The sequence below is a fragment of the Elephas maximus genome, chromosome 24 (genome assembly GCF_024166365.1).
Source record: "Elephas maximus indicus isolate mEleMax1 chromosome 24, mEleMax1 primary haplotype, whole genome shotgun sequence".
Taxonomy (NCBI): Eukaryota; Metazoa; Chordata; class Mammalia; order Proboscidea; family Elephantidae; genus Elephas; species Elephas maximus.
The window spans coordinates 48803935-48831219 of record NC_064842.1 but is presented as its reverse complement, the minus strand read 5'-3'; the positions used below and the strand labels follow the sequence as shown (position 1 = coordinate 48831219).

General features: G+C 37.3%; 1 protein-coding gene across 13 annotated transcripts in view; it reads right to left on the bottom strand.

Moving 5' to 3' along the window:
* The window catches only part of SWT1 (SWT1 RNA endoribonuclease homolog), a 120694-nt gene that overhangs the window by 84938 nt on the left and 8471 nt on the right, over positions 1–27285 (bottom strand). For 10 of the 13 annotated variants that reach the window (XR_007515285.1, XR_007515284.1, XR_007515286.1 and 7 more), the window contains exons 3-9: positions 25781–25861; positions 24070–24128; positions 12436–13156; positions 7484–7543; positions 6163–6292; positions 4944–5045; positions 4366–4554 (exon numbers count right to left, since the gene is read on the bottom strand). Coding sequence is in view for 10 of the 13 variants with exons in the window: in XM_049868335.1 (XP_049724292.1) it covers positions 4366–4554; positions 4944–5045; positions 6163–6292; positions 7484–7543; positions 12436–13156; positions 24070–24128; positions 25781–25861 (1342 nt within the window). In the remaining 3 variants the exon portion in view is untranslated. The remainder of the gene's footprint in view (positions 1–4365; positions 4555–4943; positions 5046–6162; positions 6293–7483; positions 7544–12435; positions 13157–24069; positions 24129–25780; positions 25862–27285) is intronic. The other 3 variants (XM_049868342.1, XM_049868338.1, XM_049868336.1) reach the window with 3 other exon arrangements.

Sequence of the window (27285 nt, the reverse complement as noted above, 5' to 3'; positions counted from 1 at the left end):
CTCTCATTAACTGCCCAGCGTTTGCGTGCATATAAGGTAAGGCAACTGAAAATAACATGGCTTGGGTCAGGCGCACCTTAGTCCTCAATGTGACATCTTTGTTTTGTAACACTTAAAGAGGTCTTTTGCAGCAGATTTGCCCAGTGCAATACCATTTGATTTCTTGACTGCTGCTTCCATGGGTGTTGATTGTGGGTCCAAGTAAAATGAAATCCTTGACAACTTCAATATTTTCTCCATTTATCACGATGTTGCTTATTGGTCCAGTTGTAAGGATTTTTGTTTTCTTTATGTTGAGGTGTCATCCATATCTTTACGTTGAGGTATAATCCATACAGAAGACTGTAGTCTTTGATCTTCATCAGTAAGTGCTTCAAGTCCTCTTCACTTTCTGCAAGCAAGGATGTGTCATCTGTATATCACCGGTTATTAATGAGTCTTCCTCCAATCCTGATGCAATGTTCCTCTTCATATAGTCCAGCTTCTCGGATTATTTGCTCAGCATACAGAGTGAACAACCCTGACGCACACCCTTCCTGACTTTAAACCACACGGTGTCCCCTTGTTTTTTGTGAATGACTGCCTCTTGGTCTATGTACAGGTTCCTCATGAGCACAATTATGTGTTCTAGAATTCCCATTCTTCACAATGTCATCCAAAACTTGTTATGATCCACATGGTCAAATGCCTTTGCATAATCAGTAAGACACAGGTAAACATTTTTCTGTTACTCTCAGCTTTCAGAGGCTATTTTGTACCAGATCTCTGTGCTAGTCAGCTAGAGAGGCACAAACTCTTTAGGAGTTTCTAGTACCAAAGTCTAGTATCAGAACTCAACTGATAGCAGAGATGAGCCTGAGGGAGATGTGACTAAGAGCCTTAATCAGATGACTAGTGAGCAAGACAGACATATTATCACAGGAGTTGATTTTCTTACTTTCACCTCAGAGAATAAATACTACTAACAATGCAAAATGTTGTTTTTAGGTGCTGTCAAGTTGGTTCTGACTCACAGTGACCCTATGTATAACAGAACAAAACACTGCCCCATCCCACACCATCCTCACAATCATTGCTATGCTGGAGCCCACTGTTGCACCCACTGTGTCAATCCATCTCGTTGAGAGTCTTCCTCTTTTTTGCTGATGCTCTGCTTTACCAAGCATGATGTCCTTCTCCAGGGACTGATCCCTCCGGATAATATGTTCAAAGTTTGTGAGGCAGAGTCTCGCCATCCTTGCTTCTAAGGAGTATTCTGGTTATACTTCTTTCAAGACAGATTTGTTCATTCTTTTGGCAGTCCGTGGTATATCAATATTCTTCACCAACACCACAATTCAAAAGCAAAACCCTGGTGGCATAATGGTTACGAGTTACAGCTGCTAACGAAAAGGTCGGCAGTTCGAATTTACCAGGCACTCCTTGGAAACCCTAGGGGCAGCTCTACTCTGTACCACAAGGTTGCCATGAGTCGGAATCGACTCTATGGCAATGGGTTTGGGTACATTTTTTTTTTTTAATGCGAAATGGGCAGCTCGAAATCTTTAGTTAACTTTAAACAACTCAATTCAACATACAAAACAAGGTGTAAAGGTAACAGTACACTGCTGTAAAGGTATCAAATTAAAGATTATCTGTACTATCATTTTTCCTAGGCTATGCCTAAAACTGAAAGAATATTCATGAAATAGTCATTCAGCAAGTTTCTGAGCACCTCCTCAAGTACTGCTGAAAAGTGAACAAAATTGACAAAGATTCTGGAAATATATCAATCTGGGTTTGAATCTCAGCCTTCTCACTTATTAAGCACATGTCCTTGAAGAAGCTGCTTAGCTGAGGGTTAAATGAGAGAACGTACAGAAAGCACTTGGCCCAATATATTGTAATAGTAAGTACTTAAAAGTACTATTATACTTATTTATTACTTATTACTTAGCCTAAATGGCACCTCAACAGCAAAGCCCTTTACTCACATGTAACACCAAAATAAATTCTATACAAATCATATTTAAATAACATTTATTTTAAATGTATAGAACTTAAGCTCCTCAACAGTAGGGTCTGTCCATCTCATTCACAGCCCCAAAACCCAGAACAGTATCTGGTACAAATAATTGGTAAATCAATCAATCAATCAATACATAATAGAAGAAAATATAAAAATATGGAACAAATGTCTAGAGAGAGGGGTAGGTGATTTTACTTTTACCCTTGATAGTTTTTACCTTATTATAAAAATATTTACAAAGAATCTGAAAAGTTCAGAAAATATAAAGAAAATTAAAATTATATAATCTCTCTTGTAAGCTAAATATAGCCGATGTTCGCCATTCGTAAGTATATATGCATAATTTAACAAATTTGCACTTGTATTTCATATTATTGTAAATCCTGTTTTTGTTTTTATTTAATACTACATGTCATTAGTAGCTTTCAAAATATAGTATTCTCTCGTATGGCTACAGCAGCATGTGAGTCACTTTCCCAAAGTAAGACACTCAGGTCGTTTCAAATCTTTTGCTGTATAAATGATGCTGTGATGAACATTACTTATATATACGGCACTTAGATATATTTTCTCTTTCTTTTTTTGCCAAGGGACAGTTATCAGAGTTATGAATTAAAGAAAAAAACAAAAGTCTTATCTGTTTAATATACATACCAAAGTATTTATGGATAAAAATCATATGATATCTGGGACTTACTTCACACTACTCCAAGAGCTCAGGATAAAGGAGGAAGGAAATGATAGAATAAACAAGAATGGCAAAATGTTGATAATTACTGAAACCAAGTGTTAGATGCACAAGAATTCCTTATATTATTCTACCTCTGCATCTGAAAATTTTCCTAATTAAAATGTTTTTAAAAAGATCATCTAAAGTATTAAATTTAGTACAGTGTGTCCAAACATTCTAATATTTTCTTAATTCTAATAAGTGATATTCATTTGTGGTTTTCCTTTAAAAGCTCTTAAACATATCACGCTAAGTTCCTACTCCAAATACGTTAGCATTCTATCTAGAACATACTAAAAATCAAAAAACCAAATCCACTGCCACCCATCAAGTCGATTCTGCCTCCAAGCGACCCCATGTGTTACAGAGTAGAACTGCTCTATAGGGTTTTCTTGGTTGTAAGCTTTACAGAAGTAGATTACCAGGCCTTTCTTCTGCAGTGCTGCTGGTGGATTTAAACCACCAACCTTTAGGTTAGTAGTCGAATGCAAACCATTTGTGCCACCCAGGACCTGGAACATACTAAAAAAAAAAGCTAATAAATATTTGTTAGGGGAATGAATGAATGAATGATAGAGGTCCTTTCTCTTCAATAATTTAAAAGACTAAACAACAGTGCCAAAATCCTTCTCAGGGTTAATGCCACGATTAGATTCATATTAAGATGAATTTTTCCAGACTTTATGGTAAGTATGGGTGCAGCGGACAGCATAAACCCATGATATTTAAAACACTGTAAATCTACATATAATTCTGAATTGGGAAGAAACAGATTTTTTCAAAGAATAAAATCTTCTAAACATATGTTAACTCAGCAGAGACAATATTCCTTTATACATAGATTTTTTTTCTCAGTAAGTTATATAAAGCATGGGGTTCCTGGCTAGCACAAAGAGTTAACACATTCAGCTGCCAATCGAAAGGCTGGAGGTTCAAGTCCACCCAGAGGTACCTCGGAAGAGAGATCTGGGAATCTGGTGAAAAAACAGCCATTGAAAACTCTAAGAAACACGGTTCTACTCTGATAGGCCTGGGGTCTCCTTGAGTTAGAATCAACTCAACGATGACTTTATGTATACACACACACAGCATAAAGAACATAATTAGGTTCTAGGCCTAGAGTAATTGGAAAATGACTTAAACTAATATTAAAAAAATAATAATAAAATCAGGGGAAAACCTATAGGCCTTTATTAAAAAGATATCTCCTATTACAGATTCTGACAAACCACAGAATGAAGAATACCTGCCTCTACAGCATATTAACTGCATGAAGTGATAGAAGAGAAACCTAGATCACTTACTGGCCTAATCAGTCAACAGTGGCATAAAAAAAAAATGAATCCAAAGTACTGTTAATATAGAAACAATACACATAGAACTATACAGTCACTGCCTGTGAAGTAGAGACACAGGCTACAAAGATCTAGGAGAAGCAGGAAAATAAAAATCAAGACCTCCCAAACCAGACCTAAGAGAATACCCCCAAGCCATTCTCATGCCCTGCCATTTTACATTCCAATGGTTACAAATTTTTAAATAGCTTTGCAACATTCCCCTCCATTAATTAGTTAGCACCCGAACAAGTCAAATTGATCAGGAAGCACCCTAAAAGAACAATACTTACAAAGTTTTTGAGATGCAAGTTGTATCGACTGACCCCATAGCTTTCTATCTTGATTTCTGAGACTGTCATTAATGAAATGAACTGCAGGTATAGCTTTAGGCTGAGCATGTTTTAGTAGTTTTCCAGCTTTCATACGATCTAGTTCTTGCACAACAATCCAGGGAATTATCAACACAAGGCTGTCAAAGCCTGAAAAATGAAAAAGATTTCTTACAAGTCAAGAAATATTTATTGAGCTACTAAGTCAAACTGCTGTAGGAAAATCGAAAAGTTTAAAGCACACAGTTCCTACCTTTAAAAAATTCACAAATGTCAATGGAAAGATAACACATAAATGGAAATTCAGAACAGGGTATAAGTGCCAAAAGAATATTATCAAAATAAACACTATTGAAGGTCAAAGATGAGCTAGTTTAGATTGCTAGGTTAATCTGTGGAGGCTCTTATTTTACTTAAGCTGATGATGCTTAATATATATATGCTTAACAGCACACCCAAATGTGAATACCACATTACTGTCAATATAAAGTATCAGCTCAAGTAAGAAAATCACAAGCAGTAATATATTTTGTAAATACCTGGGATTTCTGTCATCTTTAAAATTCTAACAAATTTGAGATGATTCATCAGAATATTTGTGTCAATAACAATTAGAAGCTTTTTGTCTGAAGCAGTATTTGCTGGAGAAAAAGAACAAAGTTATGATTTCAATACTAGATCATCATTTCATGCTACAGTGAAACCTGTGACAGCCAGAACTCAACGGGACTGCCTTGTTTTTCCAGCTCACACAAGTTTTCTGTCTCTGACAGGGTGCAGTCTTACATCTTTACCATCACTTTCTTTAGCAGAAAATACTTGAGTTTTTCTTGTGTGTCCGATTTCCACCTTACACAGGTTCCAGCTTTCAGAGGTTTTACTATAACTGATGACAGACAGATATTAACTAAAATATTATAGAACATTTTACAGCTTTCTTTAAGGAAGAAAGTCTTTTGAACAATGAAAAGAAAATTGCTTTTACTTCAATTCTTAAGAGGAAGAACTGTAACCATTGTTTAGTTACTCATCAGCAGAATACTACGAATTGCTTACGGGTGGATTTTAAATCCTAAGCTAACTTGCCCCAGCACTATGTTTCTAAGCCTTTTCTTGAACCACCAGTACCTGTATACTTAGGTATTATAAGTTTAACATACCATGAGTGAAATATAATTGAAAAGATAAATATGAATAAAACAAAGAAAACACAAAATACTGCCAACTTTGTTACTTCATAGGGCTTTGGTAAGGATAAGTAAGTTAATGGATATAGAAGAACTTAGTAAATTAAAAAATGCAATGTGAATTAAGGAAGATTACTATTTTTATAAATATAATTGAAAACAGTAAAATGAATTTTAGATAAGCTCTATCATTATCTTCTCCCAGCAGCAAGAACAATGAAAATTTGACTATATAAACAAAAGAAATCCGTGAAGATAATTCCTTTGAGCAATTTGCATTATTTTGGATCAGTAGTTTACACAGCTGAAATTGTTAAAAGTTATGATTATAAGAAAGAATAAAAGATAACTCATAACTCCAGTTACTGCCCCTCAGCGAAAAGAGAAATTATAACCAAGTGTCTCATATGTAGATATATAAAACAAATGATGGTAAGACAAAATATTATACCTGATTCCTATAGCTAAAACAGCACATTTTAACATTTGTCATCTAAATATTATAAAAAAGGAACTAACTCATTAATTCTTAAGCAAACATAGATCATAAATATGAACATATAAGGTATACCAGCAGAAGAAAGTACATCAGCTTCCACCAAGTCAACTTCCATACTCATCAACTCTCCAGAAGGTGGGACCGCGGGTAAATCCACACTTTTTCCCACACGTGCAGCATGAAGCTCTTCTACTATCTGCATCTAAATTGTAAAAGACTCACGGTAAAATATTTTTAGGTATTTACTCTGCAGATTAATAAGAGGAAGAAGGAAATTAATTCGCTTAATTGTGGAAGGAAAAAAACTTACAAAAATATGGAGGCGGCATGGTAAAAGAAAATGGACTTGTATAGATGATTTTAAAAACAGCTTTTCTCTTACTACCTCTGTAACCTTAGGCAAGCAAATTATTTTACTACTTCGGGTTTCAATTTGCTCATCTATAAAACAAGGATGTTAAATACTTATATACACTTCAGATTTTTATGACAATTAATGAAGTAAGTTATGTGAAGCACCTCACACAGAGCCTGGTACACAGCAGACCTTCAAAATAAGTTAATTCTCGTTCTGTTACTCACTTCAAAATACTCTAGGATCCAATTTTTTTTTTTTACCTGGTTGATGAGTGTTTTCCTGAGATTTCTAATATGGTTTACAAACCATCAAAAATTGAGCTCTAGATATTAAGATCCTTCTTGCTTCAGGGAAGTAGTATATTGATAACAAGAAATGAAAATATAACCTAGCTTAGTTCTTCAGCTCTTTAAAGCAGAGGTAAGAAACCTTTCTTCTAACACGGGGCATTGACCCACAAAACAGAAAAATACAACTGCCTGTCACAAATAAAGAAGAATCACTATAATTTAAAAGTCTTCTTTTAACAGAAAAAAAACAGTATTCTATGAACCCTATTTTATTTTAGGATCAGAGAACACAAAATTCTATCCAGGAATTCTATCAAGGCTAGGAAATGAAGCAACAGGTAAAAAGATACACGTGCACCCACTCACGTATTTTATCTTATTGCTGATGTAGAGAAATGAGGTAAAAACTTGTTATTGTCATACTGCATTTTGACAGCCCTAGGCATAAACACACAAAACTGTGATAAAATTAAATCAAATTTTAGATAATTCGTGGCCACAGGCTCCCTACTCTTCATTTAAAACAGATGAGTTTATTAGAAACAATGGTAAAAAAGATGATCAAGTAAACATTGCATTTTTCCAAATAGCTTTGATGGCTTTCAAAAAACTTACATATTGATTTTAAGAGACATCAGTGTTATTTTCATATTATCACGGTTTTTCAATCATTTTTATATTAAAAGTAGGAACTGTGTGACTTAATTCATTAAAAATATTCAAAGTAATAAGTATTAGCAGTAACCTCTTGATCTGTATCTTGAATATTTTCAGGTGATATCGAAGAACATGGTGCTTCACAACTCTGAAACAAAAAGTAATTTCTTTAGTTAAGAATGAAGTATATACCTAGAGCAAGGTTTTCAACCTCAGCACTACTGACATTTGGGGCCAAGTAATTCTTTGTTGTGGGGGCTGTCCCATGAATTCTAAGATGTGGCCCCTACCTGCTAGATGTCAACAGCATCCCTCCCCACCTCTTACCCCTAGTAGTAGTGACAATCAAAAATGTCTCCACCAAAGTGCTACATAAACCAGAGATTCCATCAGCCTGAGACGAGAAGAACTAGATGGTACCCAGTTACCATCAATGACTGCCTTGCCAGGAACACAACAGAGAGTCCCTGATGGAGCAGGAGAAAAGTGTGGAACAAAACTTAAATTCACATAAAAAGACCAGACTTAATGCTCTGACTGAGACTGGAGGAACCCCTGAAGCCATGGCCCTGGACGCTATGTTAACCCAAAACTAAAATCATTCCTGAAGCCCATTCTGCAGACAAAGATCAGACTGGACTATAAAACATAAAATAATACTCAGGAAGAATGTCCTTTTAGTTCAAGCGGATACACGAGACCAAATGGGGGTATGAGAGATTAACTTAAGCTGTAAACTTTCACCTAAAGTACAATTAAAAAAAAAACAAGAAAAAAATGTCTCCAGACATTGTCAAACAAATATTCCCTGAGGGACAAAACTGCTTCCAGATGAGAATTAATCATCTAGAATTAAACAAAAAAAAAAGGCTTCACTCTCTCAAGATATGAAAAATTGTAGAAATTCTTTAGGGTTTCCTCATTCATATATACTTTCTTAAAAATACTCATATTCCAAGAATAAAACTATATGCCACCCTAAGAAACAGAAAAGAACCATGGAAAAAGGCAAACAAGCTGGCCATCACTGGTAGGAAATATTCACCCAGGAATAGCTGAACCATCTCTAAAAGTGACATGATTAAGCAACTGAGACAACGTGAGCATTATAATATGGCAGAAAGGAAAAGGCTGGAAAATGCAAAGTTCTATTATAAGTGGTTGGAAACCCTGGTGGTACAGTGGTTAAGTGCTACGGCTGCTAACCAAAGGGTTGGCAGTTCGAATCCACCAGGCGCTCCCTGGAAACTCTATGGGGCAGTTCTACTCTGTCCTATAGGGTCGCTATGAGTTGGAATCGACTCGACGGCACTGGGTTTGGGTTTATTATAAGTGGTCGGAGCCCTGGTGGCACAGCAGTTAAGAGCTCAGCTACTAACCAAAAAGTTGGCAATTTGAATCCACCAGCCACTCCTTGGAAATCCTATGGGGCAGTTCCACTCTGTCTTATGGGGTCACCGTGAGTCGGAATCATCTTGATGGCAGTGGGTATTATAAGTGGTTATAGAGCACCAAAGATTGGGGGAAGGGAGTATTTGAAAATCTCTCTACAAGCTGCACCTTTTCACAGGCATTTTTACTGAGTTGATGAAACCTATCTGACCCTGCAGGTGAGCTCAGCAAAACCACTAGTAGACCAAGTCTTCTAAGAAGTCTCCAAGATAACTCCAAATTCGTATTATTTTACAGGAAGCTATAAAGTTAAGCACTCCACTACTAGCTGAAAGGTTGGCAGTTCAAAATCACCCAGAGGCACCTTGACAGACGGGCCTGGCAATCTGCTTCTGAAAGCTTACAGCCTTGAAAACCCCGTGGAGCAGTTCTACTCTGACACACATGGGGTTGCTATGGGTTAGAACTGACTCAATGGCAACTACAGCAACAACAACAATTTATGGTATAAATTACAGACCCTCTTTAAACAAACGTATCATATGCAGAAATGCTTTACTGGAAATTCAGCTTCCACCTTAACTTTCCAACATCAAACTTCATGTGACATAGAGCCAAAGACATCACACACCTAAGGCCCTTTACAGCTTTACTATGCCATGACCCCAAGATTTAATATTCCTTTTGCCATCTGACTTTAAATCTTACTTGATCTTAAGGTTTGCTTAGCCTAAGAAGTGCCGAACAAACTAGAAATGATTATCAGGGCTTACCCCAACTTGTGATAGTCTAAGTCTTTTTGTTTTCTTCCTGAGGTTGCTACCACCCTTTACTCTCTTTGTCCACAGGCCACTTGCAGTGACTTCAATGAATTTCCTGTCATCCAACAATCCAGAAAATTTCATGTCAATTGTCCCTGAAAACTTCCTCTCCATTACAAATGCAAGTCTTAGTGTGCATTTACCTGTCTGCTTTCCCCTGCCGTATTTTATTTTTATGTTAACCAAATCAAACTCATTGCTGTCAAGTAGATTGCGACTCTCACAGCAACTGTATAGGACAGGGTAGAAGTGTCCCATAGGGTTTCCAAGGCTGTAACCTTTATGCAAGCAGGCTGCTACATCTTTCTCCCGCTAAGCAGCTGGTGGGTTTGAACTGCCAACGTTTCAGTTAGCAGTCGAGTGCTTAACCACTATACCACCGGGGCTCCTTTCTATTTTTCTGTTACTATTCTTTAAAAGTTCACCATTAAATACATGGATTGAGATAATGGGGATGACAAAAGGGAATATCGGTAACAAGGATAATAATGGTTTTGTCTACCACAGTGATTATTCTAAACTGAAAAACTGACTATACAGCTTCCCTTATTATAATGTTTCAGTGGCTTTCTATCATCTACAGGATACAAGACAAAGTACAGATTTTTCCCATGGGATATAAAATGGCCCACTGTCTGGACCCTGGCTACCTCTCCAAATTTCTCTCCTACAGATTCCCTACACATCTCAACTGTTGTTATACTGACCAATTTAAGTGCCCATGTACAGCCCCCCAAGAGATTTCACAACTCCATGTCGTTACACACACTGGTCCCCTGCCCTGCCTGGATGGCACTGCTACTCCTTGTTCTCCATGGCCTTTAAGACTAAGCTTGAGTATCTATACTATAGTAACCCCTTTCTTAACTCACCCAGAAGTTTTTATTATCGCCACACCCAATTCTCTTAGGAACCTAATATTTACTCACTATAATTCCAGTACAAATGTTTACTAATCTGCTTCCCTGGGAACTTCTCGAGGTCTTTTTATTTTTTAACTCCCTGGTACCTGGAAAAGTACCTTTAATTGATGTTTGATAAACAAATGAATTCTTACCTCACAGACTTATAAGGATTAAGTAGGATGCTGTACACAGAAGTGTTCTATAAATTATAATCCTCTAGAACATTAATTTGCAATAGCGGGCCAGTGTGTGACCTGAGAGGGATCTATATCAAAGGACTATAAAACTTAAGAAACAAAAGAAGCTATTTTTTCTTTAGGAAGGCATAACCAGATTACTAAGTAACAGGATTACTAAATCCATAAAATACAATGATTTCCGTATATACTCATGACTTCAAGAAAACAGCTATTGAGGAATTACTGAGAAAAACAAAACAGGCCGTGTTCAGGTGACTGTTGTCAATAATACACTCAAGGTAAGGACAACATTTACTTGCTGCTCTTGTATCTAAATGATTTTAGGTCAGATACAGTTGCTACTAAACAAACAGTTTACAAAGCATTTTAAGTCCCGTTACTGGTAAGTAGTCACGTAAAAAGCTGGTTTCCCTACCACTTAATATTGGTGCTATGTACCTCTCTTGGTTTCTACAGTAATTCTATATAGACAGGTGGTTAAGAGGCCAAAAGAAGCCCTAAGACGCACTACGAAACCTCTCATACTGTTTCTTGGACGAAGAGCATAAGGGATAATTAATGACAATGGCACATTAATTATCACTGAACATTCCGGCAACTTCAAGTTCCTTTCTTCCGTTCTACTCTACAGAACTGGTTATAACACCTAGAAGAAAACCTGGAGGTCTTTTCCTCTATGAAAGCAGTAAAAAGAATGAACTCAATTCTTTACCTCTTTGGGCCCCTTCAAGTTCATTTGAACTAAAGGCATTCTCTCTCAAGCTCTTCTGGCCTCCCAAGTTATGATCCCTCCATTTTTCATAAGGAATATCTTACTTCTGCAATCTAAGTCTGAATACCTAAAACCAGGTAGGAGCAACTACCCCTGTTGATAAGACAGTGTCTCTAAATTTCAGAAATTCTAAAGTTCTAAAGTTCTGAAGTCCCAACATTCTAAAAGTTCTCTTTAAGGTAAATAATTTATTTACCATAGAAACAATGCTATAGAGACTAAAGGTTCTCAAATTAGTCCACAAATGCCCATTTATTATATTATTTAGAAACAAAATAGATGTGCCAAACTTTTTAGCCTGGATATCTGTACGTACAGGTCCCTCTGCCTGGAATATCCCTGCTTCTTCCATGTCACCCCACCTTACCTGAACGACTGCTACTCATTCTCAGTTTAAATACTACCTCCTTGAGTAAACCTTTTAAAAGCAATTCCTCCACAGTATACCAAGGCTATGTTAATCCCCTGCTGTGTATACCATACTATGTGATAAGTGAATGCTTGTTTAATTGCATATCTCTTCATATGAACGTCCATGAAAACAGAGATTATTGTCCCTTATAAGCTGTATTATTGCAGTGCCTGGAACACAGTGACAATAATTTGTTAAAGGAATAAACTCTTCGGAATATTAACCCAAGTGTTCCCTGTACCTAAGGTTGGAGAAGAACCTAACAGATTGTTATAACTACTTTTCTCAAAGGACTACCTGCAACTTTTTTTCCCCACAGCTTTATATATTCCTTTCAATTACAGGTCCTTGACACTTGGCAGGATATCCTCTTAAAGAAGCTATGTTTAAAGGCGGCAAAATAAAGGAACCAACACATACCTTCACGACTAAATCTGAATCAGCCTTCTATCATGATTATCTGTAACTGAAACAACTCAGACCTGACGTATTAAAAAGCTTTCCTAATATCTACAACTCTCGTTTTATAGTACCTTACCTGGGTTAGATTTTTACTAGCACTTGAATCATTAGTTTCTTGATGCTCATGATGGTACTTTTCTTTCTGCTCATGAACAGTCTTATGTGTAGAATCTGAAAATAAATATGCAATTTTGTGCCTAGTCAAGCTCAATGAAACCTGGGCGCTTTCCAGGCGTTCTTCCTCCTGTTTAGTCTCTAAACTGAAGACATTTTCTTTGACAAGCTTCTGGAGGGTATCATGGGATTTTGGGGGGATTTTGAAGCTGATCTTCTTTTTTCTAGGCTCAAGTGGTTCCTTAATTATCTTGTTGGAATTATAATCCTGAGAAAATTCATTTCTCTTGCATTTCTCCAAGACACATTTTTCTGAACTGTCTCTAAATTTACTGCACCCTTCTTTCTTGAGTTCTTTCATCTTATGGCTCTGAGCAAGTAAATAAAGCTGTTTTTTTTCACTTGCCTGGCATTGGGCTTTAGGTTTCACATCTTTGACAATCTTAGGACCGCTAAGGTTTTTAAGTTCATGGTCAAGTTTACTCCGAATATTTGTCAATTTAATACCTTTGGTTTTAATATCTGCACATTTAGTTATATTTGTTTTAGTTCCATTTGAGGAAGGACTCTGTGAAATAATTTCATTATCACTTGAAAATGATGTTTCTTGGAGTTCAATAGGTCCGTGAGATGAAGAACTGGTTTTTGGTCTTTTTCTTGAAATCTCAGTTGCTATACTGAATCTGTAAAACACCATGGAAATCTAGGTTACATTACACGTATACATAATGTTGCTCTGCATAATTTTACATAAAAAAAAAAATCTATTGCTGCAGAGTTGATTCCAACTCATAGCAACCCTATAGAAGGGAGTAGAACCACCCCATAGGGTTTCCAAGGAACGGCTGGTGGACTCAAACTACCAACCTTTTGGTTAGCAGCTAAGCTTTTAACCACAGTGCCACCAGGGCTCCTAAGTTTATATATAGGGGATGACAAAACTGTGTTGACATTAACTTCAGAAAAAGTAAGAAATGAATACATTAAGAAGGAAGTGGAAAGAATTACTCAGTTTTGGAATAACTGGTTAGTTATTTGGAAAAAAATCAATTTATAGCTCTATATAATACACAGAACATAAATCTCAAAAGGATCAAACATGTAAGTGTAAATTATTATTACTGCTATATTGCTGTTAGGTCCCATCAAGACAGTTCCGACTCATACCAACCTATGTACAACAGAACAAAACACTGCCCATAGAATCCTTCAGTATTGCAACTCAAGGCTTGAAGTTTTTCTTGAGTTCTTTCCACTTGAGAAATACCAAGTGTATTTTTTCCTTTTGGTTTTCTAACTACAGATCTTTGCATATTTCATTATAATACTTTGTCTTCTCAAGCAGCCCTTTGAAATCTTCTGTTAGGCCCTTTTCTTTTATTAATCATTTCTTCATTTCACCTTAGTTACTCTACCTTCAAGAGCATATTTCAGAGCCTCTTCTGAAGCTTCCGGTCTTTTCTTTCTCTCTTTACTGCTATACTTTATATCAAACCATTAAAAACCAGTAGGAAAAAAGTGACTATCTGATTTCTTAAAGGAGAACTTTCTAAGTTTAACAGCAGTAGAAAAAAATCATATATGAAAACTGTGATAGTATACAACTATTTACTACAAAATGTTAGCATATCAAAAATAATAAAATTAAAGGGAATGATAAACGAAATTAGGAAAGTAATACCATTTATAATAGCCACTAAAAAAATAAAATACTTAGGAATAAATCTAACGAGGGATGTAAAAAACCTATATAAAGAAAACTGCAAAACACCACTGCAAGAAACCAAAAGATGCCCACATAAATGGAAAAACATACCATGCTCATCAATAGGTAGACTCAACATTGTCAGAATGTCAAATCTATTCAAAGAAATCTACAAATACAATGCAAATACCAACAGCATTCTTAAAGGAGATGGAAAATTATTAACTTTATATGGAAAGGAAAGAGGTCCTGGATAAGTAAAGCACTATTGAAAAAAAAGAATAAAGTAGAAGGACTCACAGTACGTGACCTCAGAACCTACTGTGCAGCTAAGATAGTCAAAACAGCCTGGTGCTGGTACAACAATAGACACACTGACCAATGGAGCAAAATCCAGAACCTACATGTAAATGCATCCAGCTACAGTCACCTGGACTTTGACAAAGTGGGAAAAGACAGTCTTTTTAATAAATGGTGCTGGCAAAACTGGATGTCCATCTACAAAAAAAAGAAACAGGACCCATATCTCACATCACATACGAAAACTAATTCAAAAGGAATTGAAGATCTAATTACAAAGCCAAAAAATATAAAGATCATAGAAGAAAAAATAGGGTCAATGCTAGAGGCCCCAATACATGACACAAATAGGATACAAAGCATAACTAACGACACACAAATACCAGAAGATAAGCTAGGTAACTGAAATCCTCTAAAACTTAAACACTTATGCTCATCAAAAGAGTAAAAAGAGAACCTACAGACTGGGAAAAAAAAATTTCGGATGTGAAAAACCCAACCAAGGTCTAATTTCTAAAATTTATAGGAAAATCAATACCTCTACAACAAAAAGACGAATAATCCAATTAAAACCACGCAAAGGATATGAACAGGCACTTCACCAAAGGAGACATTCGGGTGGCTAACAGACACATGAAGAAATGCCTGGGATCACTAACCACCAGAGAAATGCAAATCAAAACTACAATGATACCATCTCACCCTGACACCACTGGCGCGAATCAAAAAAACAGAAAATAACATGCGCTGGAGATGCTGTGGGGACACTGGAACTCTTACGTGCTGCTGGTAGGAATGCAATGGTACAACCATTTTGGAAAACGATATGGCACTTCCTTAAAAAGCTGGAAATAGAAATGCCATACAACCCAACTATCCCCCTCCTAGGAATGTAACCTAGAGAAATAAGAGCCCTCACGTGAATAGATACATGCACATCCATGTTCGCTGCAGCGTTATCCACAATAGCAAAAAGACAGAAACAACCTAGGTGCCCATCAACAGACTAACAGATAGACAAACTAAGGTACATACACACAATGGTGCTATGCAACGATAAAGAACAATGATGAACCTGCAAAACATCTCACAACACGGATGGATCTGGAGGGCTTTATGCCGAATAAAATTAGTCAACTGCGAAAGGACAAATATTGTATGAGACCACTATTATAAGAACTCAAGAAAAGGTTTAAACACAGAAGAAAACATTCTTTGATATTACCAAGGTGAGGACGGAGGGAAAGCGGAACTCACTAATTAGACAGCAGACTAAGAATCATCTTAGGTGAAGAGAAGGACAACACACAATACAGGGGAAGTCAGCACAATCAGACTAAACCCAAAAAAAAAAAAAAATTTTTTTTTTTAAAGCTAAGAAATTTCCTGAGCATAACCAAACACTTCAAGGGACAGAGTAGCTGGGTCTAGGGTCTGGGGACCATAGTTTCAGGGGACATCTAGCTTAACTGTCATAACAAAAGTTATTAAGAAAATGTTCTGCAACCCACTTTGATGAGTCGTGCCTGGGGTCTTAAAACTTGCAAGCAGCAATCTAAGATGCATCAATTGGTCCCAACCCACTTGGAACAAAGGAGAGTGAAGAACACCAAAGACACACGGAAAATATTAGTCCAAGAGACATAACGGCCACATAAACCAAAGACTCCATCAGCCTGAGACCTGAAGAACTACATGGTGCCTGGCTACCACCAATGACTACCCCTGACAGGGAACACAACAGACAGTCCCTCACAGAGTGGGAGAAAGTGTGGAGCAGAACTCAAATTCACATAAAAAGAGACTAGAAAAAATGACTACCCCTGACAGGGAACACAACAGACAGTCCCTCACAGAGTGGGAGAAAGTGTGGAGCAGAACTCAAATTCACATAAAAAGAGACTAGAAGAACATCCAAAGTCATGGCCCCCAGACGCTCTGTTAACCCAGAACTAAAACCATTTCCGAAGCTCACTTTTCAGACAAAGATTAAATACTCGTGAAGAGTGTGCTTCTTAGCTCAAGCAGATACACAAGACCAAATGAGCGGCTCCTGTCCGGAGGCAGGACAAGAAGGCAGGAAGGGACACGACCTCGTTGAATGGTCATGTAACAATACGTGTATAAATTTTTGTATGAGAAACTAACTTGAGCTGTAAACTTTTAAAGCACCATTGAAAAAAGAATAAGAAAGGAAGAAAAGACTTCACCAAGAGAGTAAAAAGAGAACCTACAGACTGGGAAAAAAATTTTGGATATGAAAAATCCAACAAAGGTTCTAATCTCTTAAAATCCATAGGAAAATCCAACACCTCTACAACAAAAAGACGAATAATCCAATTAAAAACTGGGCAAAGGATATGAACAAACACTTCACCAAAAGAGATAACAGGTGGCCAACAGACACATGAAAAATGCACACAACCACTAGCTGTAAGAGAAATGCAAATCAAGACTACAATCAGATACCATCTCACCCTGACATTACCGGCACAAATCAAAAAAACTGAAAATAACAAATGTTGGAGATGCTGCGAGGACACTGGAACTCTTATGCATTGCTGGAAGAGATCCATATTTCTGCCCATTCCAAAGAAAGGTGATCCAAAAGAATGTGGAAATTATCAAACAGTATCATTAATATCACACACAAGTAAAATTTTGCTTAAGATCACTACGTTGACAGGGAACCACTAGAAGTTCAAGTCAGATTCAGAAGAAGCCACGGAACAACAGATATCATTGCCGATGTCAGATGGATCTTGGCTGAAAGCAGAGAATACCAGAATGATGTTTACCTGTACTTTATTGACTACACGAAGGCATTCAACCATGTGGATCATAACAAACTATGGATAACACTGTGAAGAATTCCAGAACTATTAATTGTGCTCATGAGGAACTTGTACATAGACCAAGAGGCAGTCGTTCAAACAGAACAAGAGGACACTGTGTGGTTTACGGTCAAGAAAGGTATGCATAAGGTTGTATCCGTTCACCATACTTATTCAAGCTGTACGCTGGGCAAATAATCCGAGAAGCTGGACTACATGAAGAAGAACGCAGCATTAGGATTGGAGGAAGACTCATTAACAACCTGTGATATGCGGATGACACAATCTTGCTTGAAGAAAGTGAAGAGGACTTGAAGTACTCACTGATGAAGATCAAAGACTACAGCCTTCAGTATGAACTGCATCTCAACATAAAGAAAATAAAAATACTCACAACTAGGCCAATAAACAACATCATGATAAATGGAGAAAACACTGAAATTGTCGAGGATTTCATTTTGCTTGAATCCACAATCAACACCCATGGAAGCAGTGGTCAAGAAATCAAACATGTTTTATTGGACAAATCCATAGCAAAACACCTCTTTAAAGTGTTGAAAAGCAAAAATGTCACTTTGAGGACTGAGGTGCACTTGACCCAAGCCATACCTTCAATTGCCTTATATGCATGTGAAAGTTGGACAATGAATAAGGCAGATCAAAGAAGAACTGACAGCTTTGAACTATGGTGTTGGCAAAGAACATTTAATACACCATGGACTGCCAGAACGAACAAATCTGTCTTGGAAGAAGTATAGCCAGAATCCTCCTTAGAAGCAAGGATGGTGAAACTTCGTCTCACATTCTCTGAACATGTTCCTGGAGATGGACATCATGCTTGGTTTAGAGTCAGCAAAAAAGAGGAAGACCCTCCACAAGATGGATTGACACAGTGGCTGCAACAATGGGCTCAAGCATAACAATAACTGTGAGGATAGTGCAGGATCAGGCAGCGTTTTGTTCATAGGATCACTATGAAGCAGAACCGACTTGATGACACATAACGACAATTACCAACAAGAGGAGGTGATAATATTTTCCTGCTTAATAAAAGTAGATAGTACTTTGTAGTCAGAAAGAAAGAGAAAAAGAATTTCAAACACAATCCATTCATTTATATCAATAAATTTGCAAGTGCTTTCTAAATGCCCATCACTCTCCTAGGCACTGTAGAAGCAGACATAGTCCTTAGCCCCAAATTAGCTTACAATCCGGTACAGGAGAAAAGGATTCAATCCATGATTTTTCTCAAAGAATCAATTATGAAAGAACAAACTATAAACAACACAGAATTCTTATGGGAGTTTTACCTGAGTCATCTACTGATTTTATTTTCTTTGCTATCTCTTTCTTTCAAAAAGAACACCTACCTTTACTTATCTGTTAATAAGGAACAAAAAACAAATCTTTAAGTTTTAACAGGATATTACAATTCTCTGAGCATTATCATATTTCTATTTTATTTGTTCTTCACAAAAGCCATGTGCTGTATATTATGCTATCCATGCACCACAGCCGATATGGCCATAATAAAAACTCAACATTACAACACTTTTTAAAGACCAACAAAGTAAATCTCAAAACTAGCCCTTATGAACTAGTTTAGGAGCACTGGTAGCAGAGTGGTTAAGCACCTGGCTGCTAAGGTCAGTGGTTCGAACCCATCAGCCACTCCGCAAGAGAAGGATGTGGCAGTCTGCTTCTGTAAAGATTTACAGGCATACCTCAGACACATTGTGGGTTCGGTTCCAATTCGCCACAATAAAGCAAATATTGCAATTTTGAGAGTCACACAATTTTTTTGGTTTCCCAAAACATATAATTATGTTTACACTATATCGTAGTCTATTAAGCATGCAAAAAAAAAAAATGTACACCCTTTACAAAATACTTCATTGCTAAAAAGTGCTAACCACTATTTTAGCCATCAGCGAGTCGTAATTTTTTTGTTGGTGGAGGGCTTCCTCGATGTTGATGGTGATCGGGGTGGTAATTGCTAAAGGTTGGGCAGGCTGTGGCAATTTCTTAAAATAAGACAAAAATAAAGCCTGTCGCATTGATTCTTTCTTTCATGAAAGATTTCTCTGTAGCATGTGATGCTGTTTGACAGCATTTTACCTGCAGTAGAGCTTCTTTCAAAATTGGAGTCAATCCTCTCAAACTCTGCCTCCACTTTATCAACTAAGTTTATGTAATATTCTAAATCCTTTGCTGTCATTTGAACAATGTTCACAGCATCTTCACCAGGAGTAGATTTCATCTGAAGAAGCCACTTTCTTTGCTCATCCATAAGAGAAGCAACTCCCCATCTGTCAAAATTTTATCATGAGATTGCAGGAATTCAGTCACATCTTCAGGCTCCAATTCTAATTCTACTTCTCTTGCTATTTCCACCACATTTGCAGTTACTTCCTCCACTGAAGTGTGGAACTCCTCAAAGTCACTCCTGAGGGTTGGAATCAACTTCTTCCAAATTCCTTTTGACCTCCTCCTATGAATCACAAATGTTCTTAATGGCATCTGGAATGGGGAATCCTTTCCAGAAGGCTTTCGATTTACTTTGCCTAGATCCATCAAAGGAATCACTATCTATGGCAGCTAAAGCCTTATGAAATGTATTTCTTAAATAACAAGACTTGAAAGTCAAAATCACTCCTTGATTTATGGGCATGAAAACAACATTAATCTCCTTGTATGTCCCCATCAGAGCTCTTGGGTGACCAGATGCATTGTCTGAGCAACAATATTTTGAAAGGAATCAACAGTGGGCTTCAAATATTCAGTAAACCATGTTGTAAACAGATGGGCTTTCATCCAGGCTTTGTTGTTCCATTTATAGCACACAGTCAGAGTAGATTTGGTAAAATTCTTAAGGGCTCTATGGTTTTCAAAACAGTAAATGAGCATCGGCTTCAACTTAAGTCACCAGCTGCATTAGCCCCTAACAAGAGGGTCGACCTGTCCTTTGAAGGCAGGCATTGACTTCTCTCTAGCTATGGAAGTCCTAGACGGCATCTTCTTCTAGTATAAGACTGTTCCCTCTATGCTGAAAAAGTGTAGTTCAGTGTAGCCCCTTCATCAATTATCTCAGCTAGATCTTCTGGATAACTTGCTGCAGCCTCTACATTAGCACTTGCTGCCTCACATTGCACTTTTATCTTATGGAGAAGGCTTCTTTTCTTAAACCTCATGAACAAAGCTCTGCTACCTTCAAACTTTTCTTCTGCAGCTTCCTCATCTCTCTTAGCCTTCACAGAATTGAAGAGAGTTAGGGCCCTGCTGTGAATTAGGCTTTGGCTTAAGCGAATGTTGTAACGGGTTTGATCTTCTACCCAGACCACTAAAACTTTCTCCATATTAGTAATAAGGCCGTTTCACTTTCTTATTCATGTGCTCCCTGGAACAACCTTTAATTTCCTTCAAGAACTCTTCCTTTACATTCACAACTTCGCTGTCTGGCACAAGAGGCCTAGTTTTCTGCCTATCTTGGCTTTCAACATGCCTTCCTTACTAAGCTTAATCATTTCTAGCTTTTGATTTAAAATGAGACATTCGACCCTTCCTTTCACTTGAATGCTTAGAGGCCACTATAGGGTTACGAATTGGCCTAATTTCAATATTGTCATGTCTCAGGGAATATGGAGGCCTTTTTAGGGCCTTCTTAGTGTCTCACGGAATAAGGAGAGGGAGAGAGACAGGGAACCCCTGGTCGGTGGAGCAGTCAGAATACACACAACATTTATTAAGTTCACTGTCTTATATGGGTGCAGTTAGTGGCACCTCAAAACAATTAAAACAGTAACATTAAAGATCACTGATCACAGATCACTGTAACAGATATAATAATAATGGAAAAGTCCGAAATATTTCTAGAATTACAAAATGTGACAGACACGAAGCAAGCACATGCTGTTGGAAAAATGGCACCCACAGACTTTCTCGATACACGGTTGCCACAAACGTTCCATTTGTAAAAACACAATATCTGCAAAGTGCAATAAAACGAGGTACGTGTATACAGCCTTGGAAGCCCTATGGGGCAGTTCAACTGTCTCCTGTAGGGTTGCTATGAGTCAGAATTGACTCAACAGCAATGCGTTATGAGCTAGTTTTGCCAAATGCTATATTAAGAAAATGCAGTTTTATATTTGCTCTCTAAAATATTAAATTCTGAACTCTTAGGTATAAGTTAGACATACAGCAAATAGTTCATTTTTATGAATGACTTAGTGTTAAAATCAATATTCAGCTGACGCTGAAGCTGAATATCACTATCCTATACCAAATTCCTGGAATATAAAGATAAATGCAAAATTTTGTTAAAAATTTCATTATCATCAGATTATTTAACAATTTAAAAACTAAAACCAAACCTGTTGCCATTGAGTCAATTCTGACTCATGGTGACGCCACTGGACAGAGCAGAACTGCCCCATAGAGTTTCCAAGGTGCACCCGGTGGCTTCAAACTGCCGACCTTTAGATTAGCAGCCGTAGCTCTTAACCACTATGCCACCAGGGTTTCCGTTTAACAATTTAGTAACCAACATTTTAAAATATGATAGTATAGGAACAATAATTTCTTAACACATCAGCTGTCAGATTGCTCTACTGGTCATCACAATGCGTATTTAGGGTACTAAATTAGACACTCACCTTCAACTCAGATCAATAGAAGAAAAAGGCGTTCGGCTAATTCTGACAATATTGGGCAGTGCTGATGGCAATACTGTCATCTCTCTAACAGTAGCTGAAGTAAAATTGTATTTTCTCTTTAACTCCTGGACTTAAAGATTTGGTCAATGGTGATGGTGCACTATTATTGAAAAAAATCCCAAACTGAAACTATGCACTGCTGGAAGAAATGCTTTCTAAATTTTCAGAATCAGGCTTAAGATTATGGCCCTCACTTATGTTTTTATGTTAATATATTTATGTATACTTCAACCATGGATCTAGTATGGTAGTAACAGACCAATGTAACTCGTTTTCAGGACCAAGAAATTCTAATTTCTTATCTGCATCTCAGCTTTCACTATTTGCATGCCAATTTCAGTGCTTAGCCTGGGGCTGAATAAAGAGGGAGACTTTAACTGAAGATACCATATATCATATAAGAAATATATATAATCTCAAAGCATGTAACAAGTGAACAAGAGCAAGTGAACTACTGTCTCTGCAAGCAACCAATGGTTGTTAGAAATCCTGCATGGTTGATATTGGTGTCTGCTAAGGACAATATTAGAGCTTTCTTTTGTTCAAGCTACCTTTTAAATATTTAATAGCTCCCATATCCTACTGTTTGGCTATCCTGTAAATACATGACAAGGCAGTACTAAAATATCTTTATATCTTATAGCTTGTCTTTGACTAAATTTTCACTACAAGTTATATTTAGAGTGCATGCTAATATCTGAAAGTGAATATTCAGCTATTTAACAATAAATTCAAATGGCAAACCTTGTTCACATTACTGATGTTACCCTGATTAGATACGATGGTAACCTATACAGTGGCAAGTCATTGACCAGTCATGCAGAAATGTTGTTGTAATAGGTAGTCAGCTTTCCAAAGGCTGAAGCCAAACAGCAGGTTTTGAATAAATACTGAAGCCAAGTTGAACTTCAATGCATCCTTGAATAACTTAAATCCTGTTCTCAAAAGAATTGAACATTATTTCTTCCTCCTCCCAAAGACTGTGTGAGCAAGTCTAAGGGAACTTATAGAGACCACAGGCCTGTTAACGCATCACCCTCTTCCACATGAATATAGGATCAAAGGCTAGAAAAATGTGCTCTTAAATAAAAGGCAACCAGCAAAAAGCCAAGCAATGTTTCGACACTCAAAAAAAAACAAAAAAAAAAAAGGAGGGCAAAAGGCATTAAAAATCTGGTTTGAAATATCTATAATGTGTTAGTCAACATAAAACTTGCCCCAGAATCTCCTTCAATAGATCATGTACAGGCAATGAATCACAAAACAAAACAAGCAAAAAAACAGATGATTCAGAAGAAAAACTGAAGAAAGTTCAGAGGTAAAATGATTTTTTTTTTTTAAAGCAGACAATAATTTGGCTTGTTTGGAAAGCAGAACTTTTATTTATAGATTTAATGCCATTTTAATTGTCTTCCTACAATCTCTATTTTTAAAGAAACCTTGATCTTTTCAACTACACTGTTGTCAAGCATTATACGTCTTAGAAACCTGATTTACCCTATTAGTGGCAAGAAATTTCTTTATCACACAGTTCTCTGAAATTTTTATCTAAAATATGCAGAAATTAAAGAAAAATTATTTTCATTATTCATTATTCCCCCACATTCTCTAGTTCTAGCCGCCTCCTAGTTGATTAACACAGTTTTAGAGCCCCATCAATTCAATGAGCTACATATTCTCATGACAGGTACTATAGAAAAATAATTTATCCAGAATTTCTAAACTAGTCCTGTAACTCTCCATCTGCACACATAATGACGTTGCACACAATGATGTGCCAAAATCAGATTACTTGAGATAAAAATCTACATGTTATAGAAATTGTCATTTATACAGCATAAAGAGTTTTGATAGACTTTTAACACTTTTTCTTGATTTTATAATAACATTAGAAAATTTAATAAGTATAATCAACATTATAGCCAGAGCATTTGCATATTTTTTTTAATACAAGTAAATAAAGGATTTTCCAAATCTAAATACTTAGTCTCATGAGTCTAAGCCATAAAAGTCAAAAGATACTGAGGAAAAGGGAAATTTACCTTTTGAGTTCTGGTTTTCCTTTTGTATTACAGTACAGAGTATCTGTATGATCTGATTTCTGAAAGAAAAAAATGTACCATTTATAAAATATACATTGTGCACTGGCACTGTGGGTGCAGGTAAGGAGATTTGGAAGCCACATTTTTTCCATACTTATGTGTTAGCGAATAGACTCAACATAATAATTTACTTAATCCTCCCAATAATCTTGTGAGACGGATATTTTGATATCCATATTTTGTAGATAAAGCACCTAAACTCAAACAGAGCTAAGAATCTTGCTCAACGTCAGAGTCAGTCAGTAGCAGTGCCATGATCTGAAACTACATCTGCCTGGCTCTCTCTACCATCTTGTCTCTCTGCGTATCTGGGGATACAGGGCTAGACTCGAGAAAGCTAAGAGAGAAAAAGGATACAATCCCTGTCCTAAAGAGCTTAGAGTATGGTAAAAGGATAAGGAAGGGAAAAGTAAAAGGATATGTACAACTAATCAGCCCATTATAAGCATACAGCTAAGTGTCAAAGACGAAGAAAAGACAGTAATTGCTAAAGAAGTTCAAAAATATCCAACACCAAAAGATGGAAGGTTCCCAGGAAAAAAGGTGAACAAAATATATGTCAAAGATTGAAATATGGGTAAAAGAGAAGGGCATTCTAAGCTATGGATCCTTAGGCATTCTAAGAAGCTGGAGATGACTGGTATAAATTCAGCAAAGTATAAACCAGCCTAGCTAGAAGCAGAGGAACTCCTTTGAGGAAGAAGGGGGAAAAAAAAAGAAGGAAAGTTAAGGTATAACCAAATTTAAGACTGTCCTAAATGACAAACTAAAAAGTAAGTGAAGGTTTTGCAGGAGAGATACGATAAAATTAGTGCTTTAAGGAGGTTAATACAGCAACGAGGCGCCCTGGTGGTCCAGTGGTTAGGTGCTCAGCTGCTAACTGAAAGGCTGGCAGTTCAAACCCACCAGCTGCTCTGATTCCGTAAAGATTTACAACCTGGTAAACCCTATGGGGCAGTTCTATTCTGACTTATTGTGTCACTGTGAGTTGCGATCAACTCCACAACAACAGGTTTGCTCTGGTTTAATACATCACCAATAAAGTGAAAGAGCAATTTACACGAAAACAAACAAAAGCACGTTTGTAAAAACACTGTGTGGCTACCCTGAATACACACTTCAGTGTGACCGTCTGAAGTCCTTCAGCAATGTACTAGCTTAATGTGCTTAGCCTGCTGCACAGTTTCCAATTACTTGTATGAGGATGGAGAACTATGGACTTGGCTCTGTCGCTGTACACAATTTTGTGTCCTTGAATAAGTCACTTAATTTCCTGGGTCTCAATTTCCAAATCTAAAAACACAAAACAATACATCTGCCTTTGCTACCTCAAAAGAAAATTATAAAGAGATCAAACACAGCCATAAACATAGTAAGATCTAAAAATGTCTACACTTGTATCCACTGTGGTCTATTCCAACATGGTGGTCTGTTAGGACATGAAAGAAAGAACTTGTTAAACAGTTTTTATAGGTAAAGGAAGAAAAACCAAACACCGGTTTTCTTTCTACTGACTATCAAAAAGTGAGTATAATATAAGGACAAATTAATGAAGGAGTCCTGGGAGGAAATTTATATTATAAACCCCTTCGCTGCACATTAAAACTTTAATAGAAACCATTTTTAGAGTTAGTTATATCTAAACACTCACCGGTTTTCTCTTCTCTGAAGAAACTGATCTTATAGAGTAAGCTGAACTAGTAGAACCTGAAGCTTTTTTCTCTTTCTTATCCTAAGAATGTCAGTTGGGAAAAAAAAAAAAGAGAGAGAGAAAAGCATAAAATACAGCACAGTATAAAATAGCATTATTTCATCATTATCATTATAAATCAACACTCCTACATTCAATGAAAAACTTCAGAGGGGAACAATTTTAAAGACACACAAACTCTGGCATGAGGAAGGGAGACTCAACTAGCAATCAGGAGGCCTAGACACTCTTGATTTAGGGATGACATGGAGGAAACCAGCTAAAAGCTCAGATAAGAGCACTTTGAGGTCATGGTGGGATTCAGCCAACAAAACTGTGATGAATTGAATTGTGTCCCCCCCAAAAATTTATGCTGAGTTCTTAACCCTGGTATGTGTCAAAGTGACCTTGTTTGGAAATATGATCTTTGAAGATGTTATCAGTTAAATTTACATGAAAAATTTAACTTGTGGTGCAGTGGTTAGGCACTCGGCTGCTAATCAAAAAGTTGGCTGTTCAAAGCCACCAGCTGCTCCATGTATGGAAGAAAGATGTGATGAAATGAGACCTGTGGTGAAATAAGTTCCTTTATGTGGCCTTTTGCCATGATCCTTTCTAAAAACAGCTTGAGAGATTTTCCTCCTAAGACCTGAGCAGTTACCTTTGCCCTAGTTTTCTACCCCAGAAGGTTTGTTACTTTTGTCCAGATTGACTGACATTTCCTGGGAAAGCCATAAACTACTCAGTTTTGATACTTTCTGTCTCGGCCTGCAATTGGTATACACCTTGCAGGGACTGGTCAATAGACTATGCAAATGAGGTGACTACTGCCATAGACTACTATGCAAATGAAGTGTCTGTGGCCTACCAAGAGGGAATTGGTCAGTTTGTGGCCCCTGCTGGGAAGGGCCATGCCTTGAAATTGACAAGGAGTTGCCAGAAAGGTTTTGCAGATAGAAAGAAACGGGAAAAGCAGCAGCACAGAAGCAGAAGGAAGAGAGAAGAGAGCAGAGAGAGGAGGAACCTCTTAAAAGAGCCGTAACACAGGTCAAGGACTGTAACACTGAAGACAGCGAGAGGCCCATAAAGGGTCCAGCAACAGAGCCAGTGGCAACAGGCCTGGAAGGGGCCCTGCAACACGGCTGGTGGTGGCAGATGACACGGACAGGAGGAACTCGTCCTCAGGGAGCCGAGAGGAGGCCTGCATGGTCAAGAGGAGCTGAAAGAGCTATCCAGCACTGAACAAGGGAGGGATATGCTCTCTATTTGGGGGGAGCCTTCCAGACTTTGCCTGCATGCTTCCTGATCTTGATCCTGAGTTGCAGCATGTTGATCCTGAGTTGCACCCTGTTGCTTCCTTAATAAGCCACTTAACTGTAAGTGTGGTCTGTGAGTTCTGTGCGGCCACTGCAATGGCTTATTAAACTCAGAAGAGATGTAGAAAGTGTTGTAGGAGAGATGGCTGG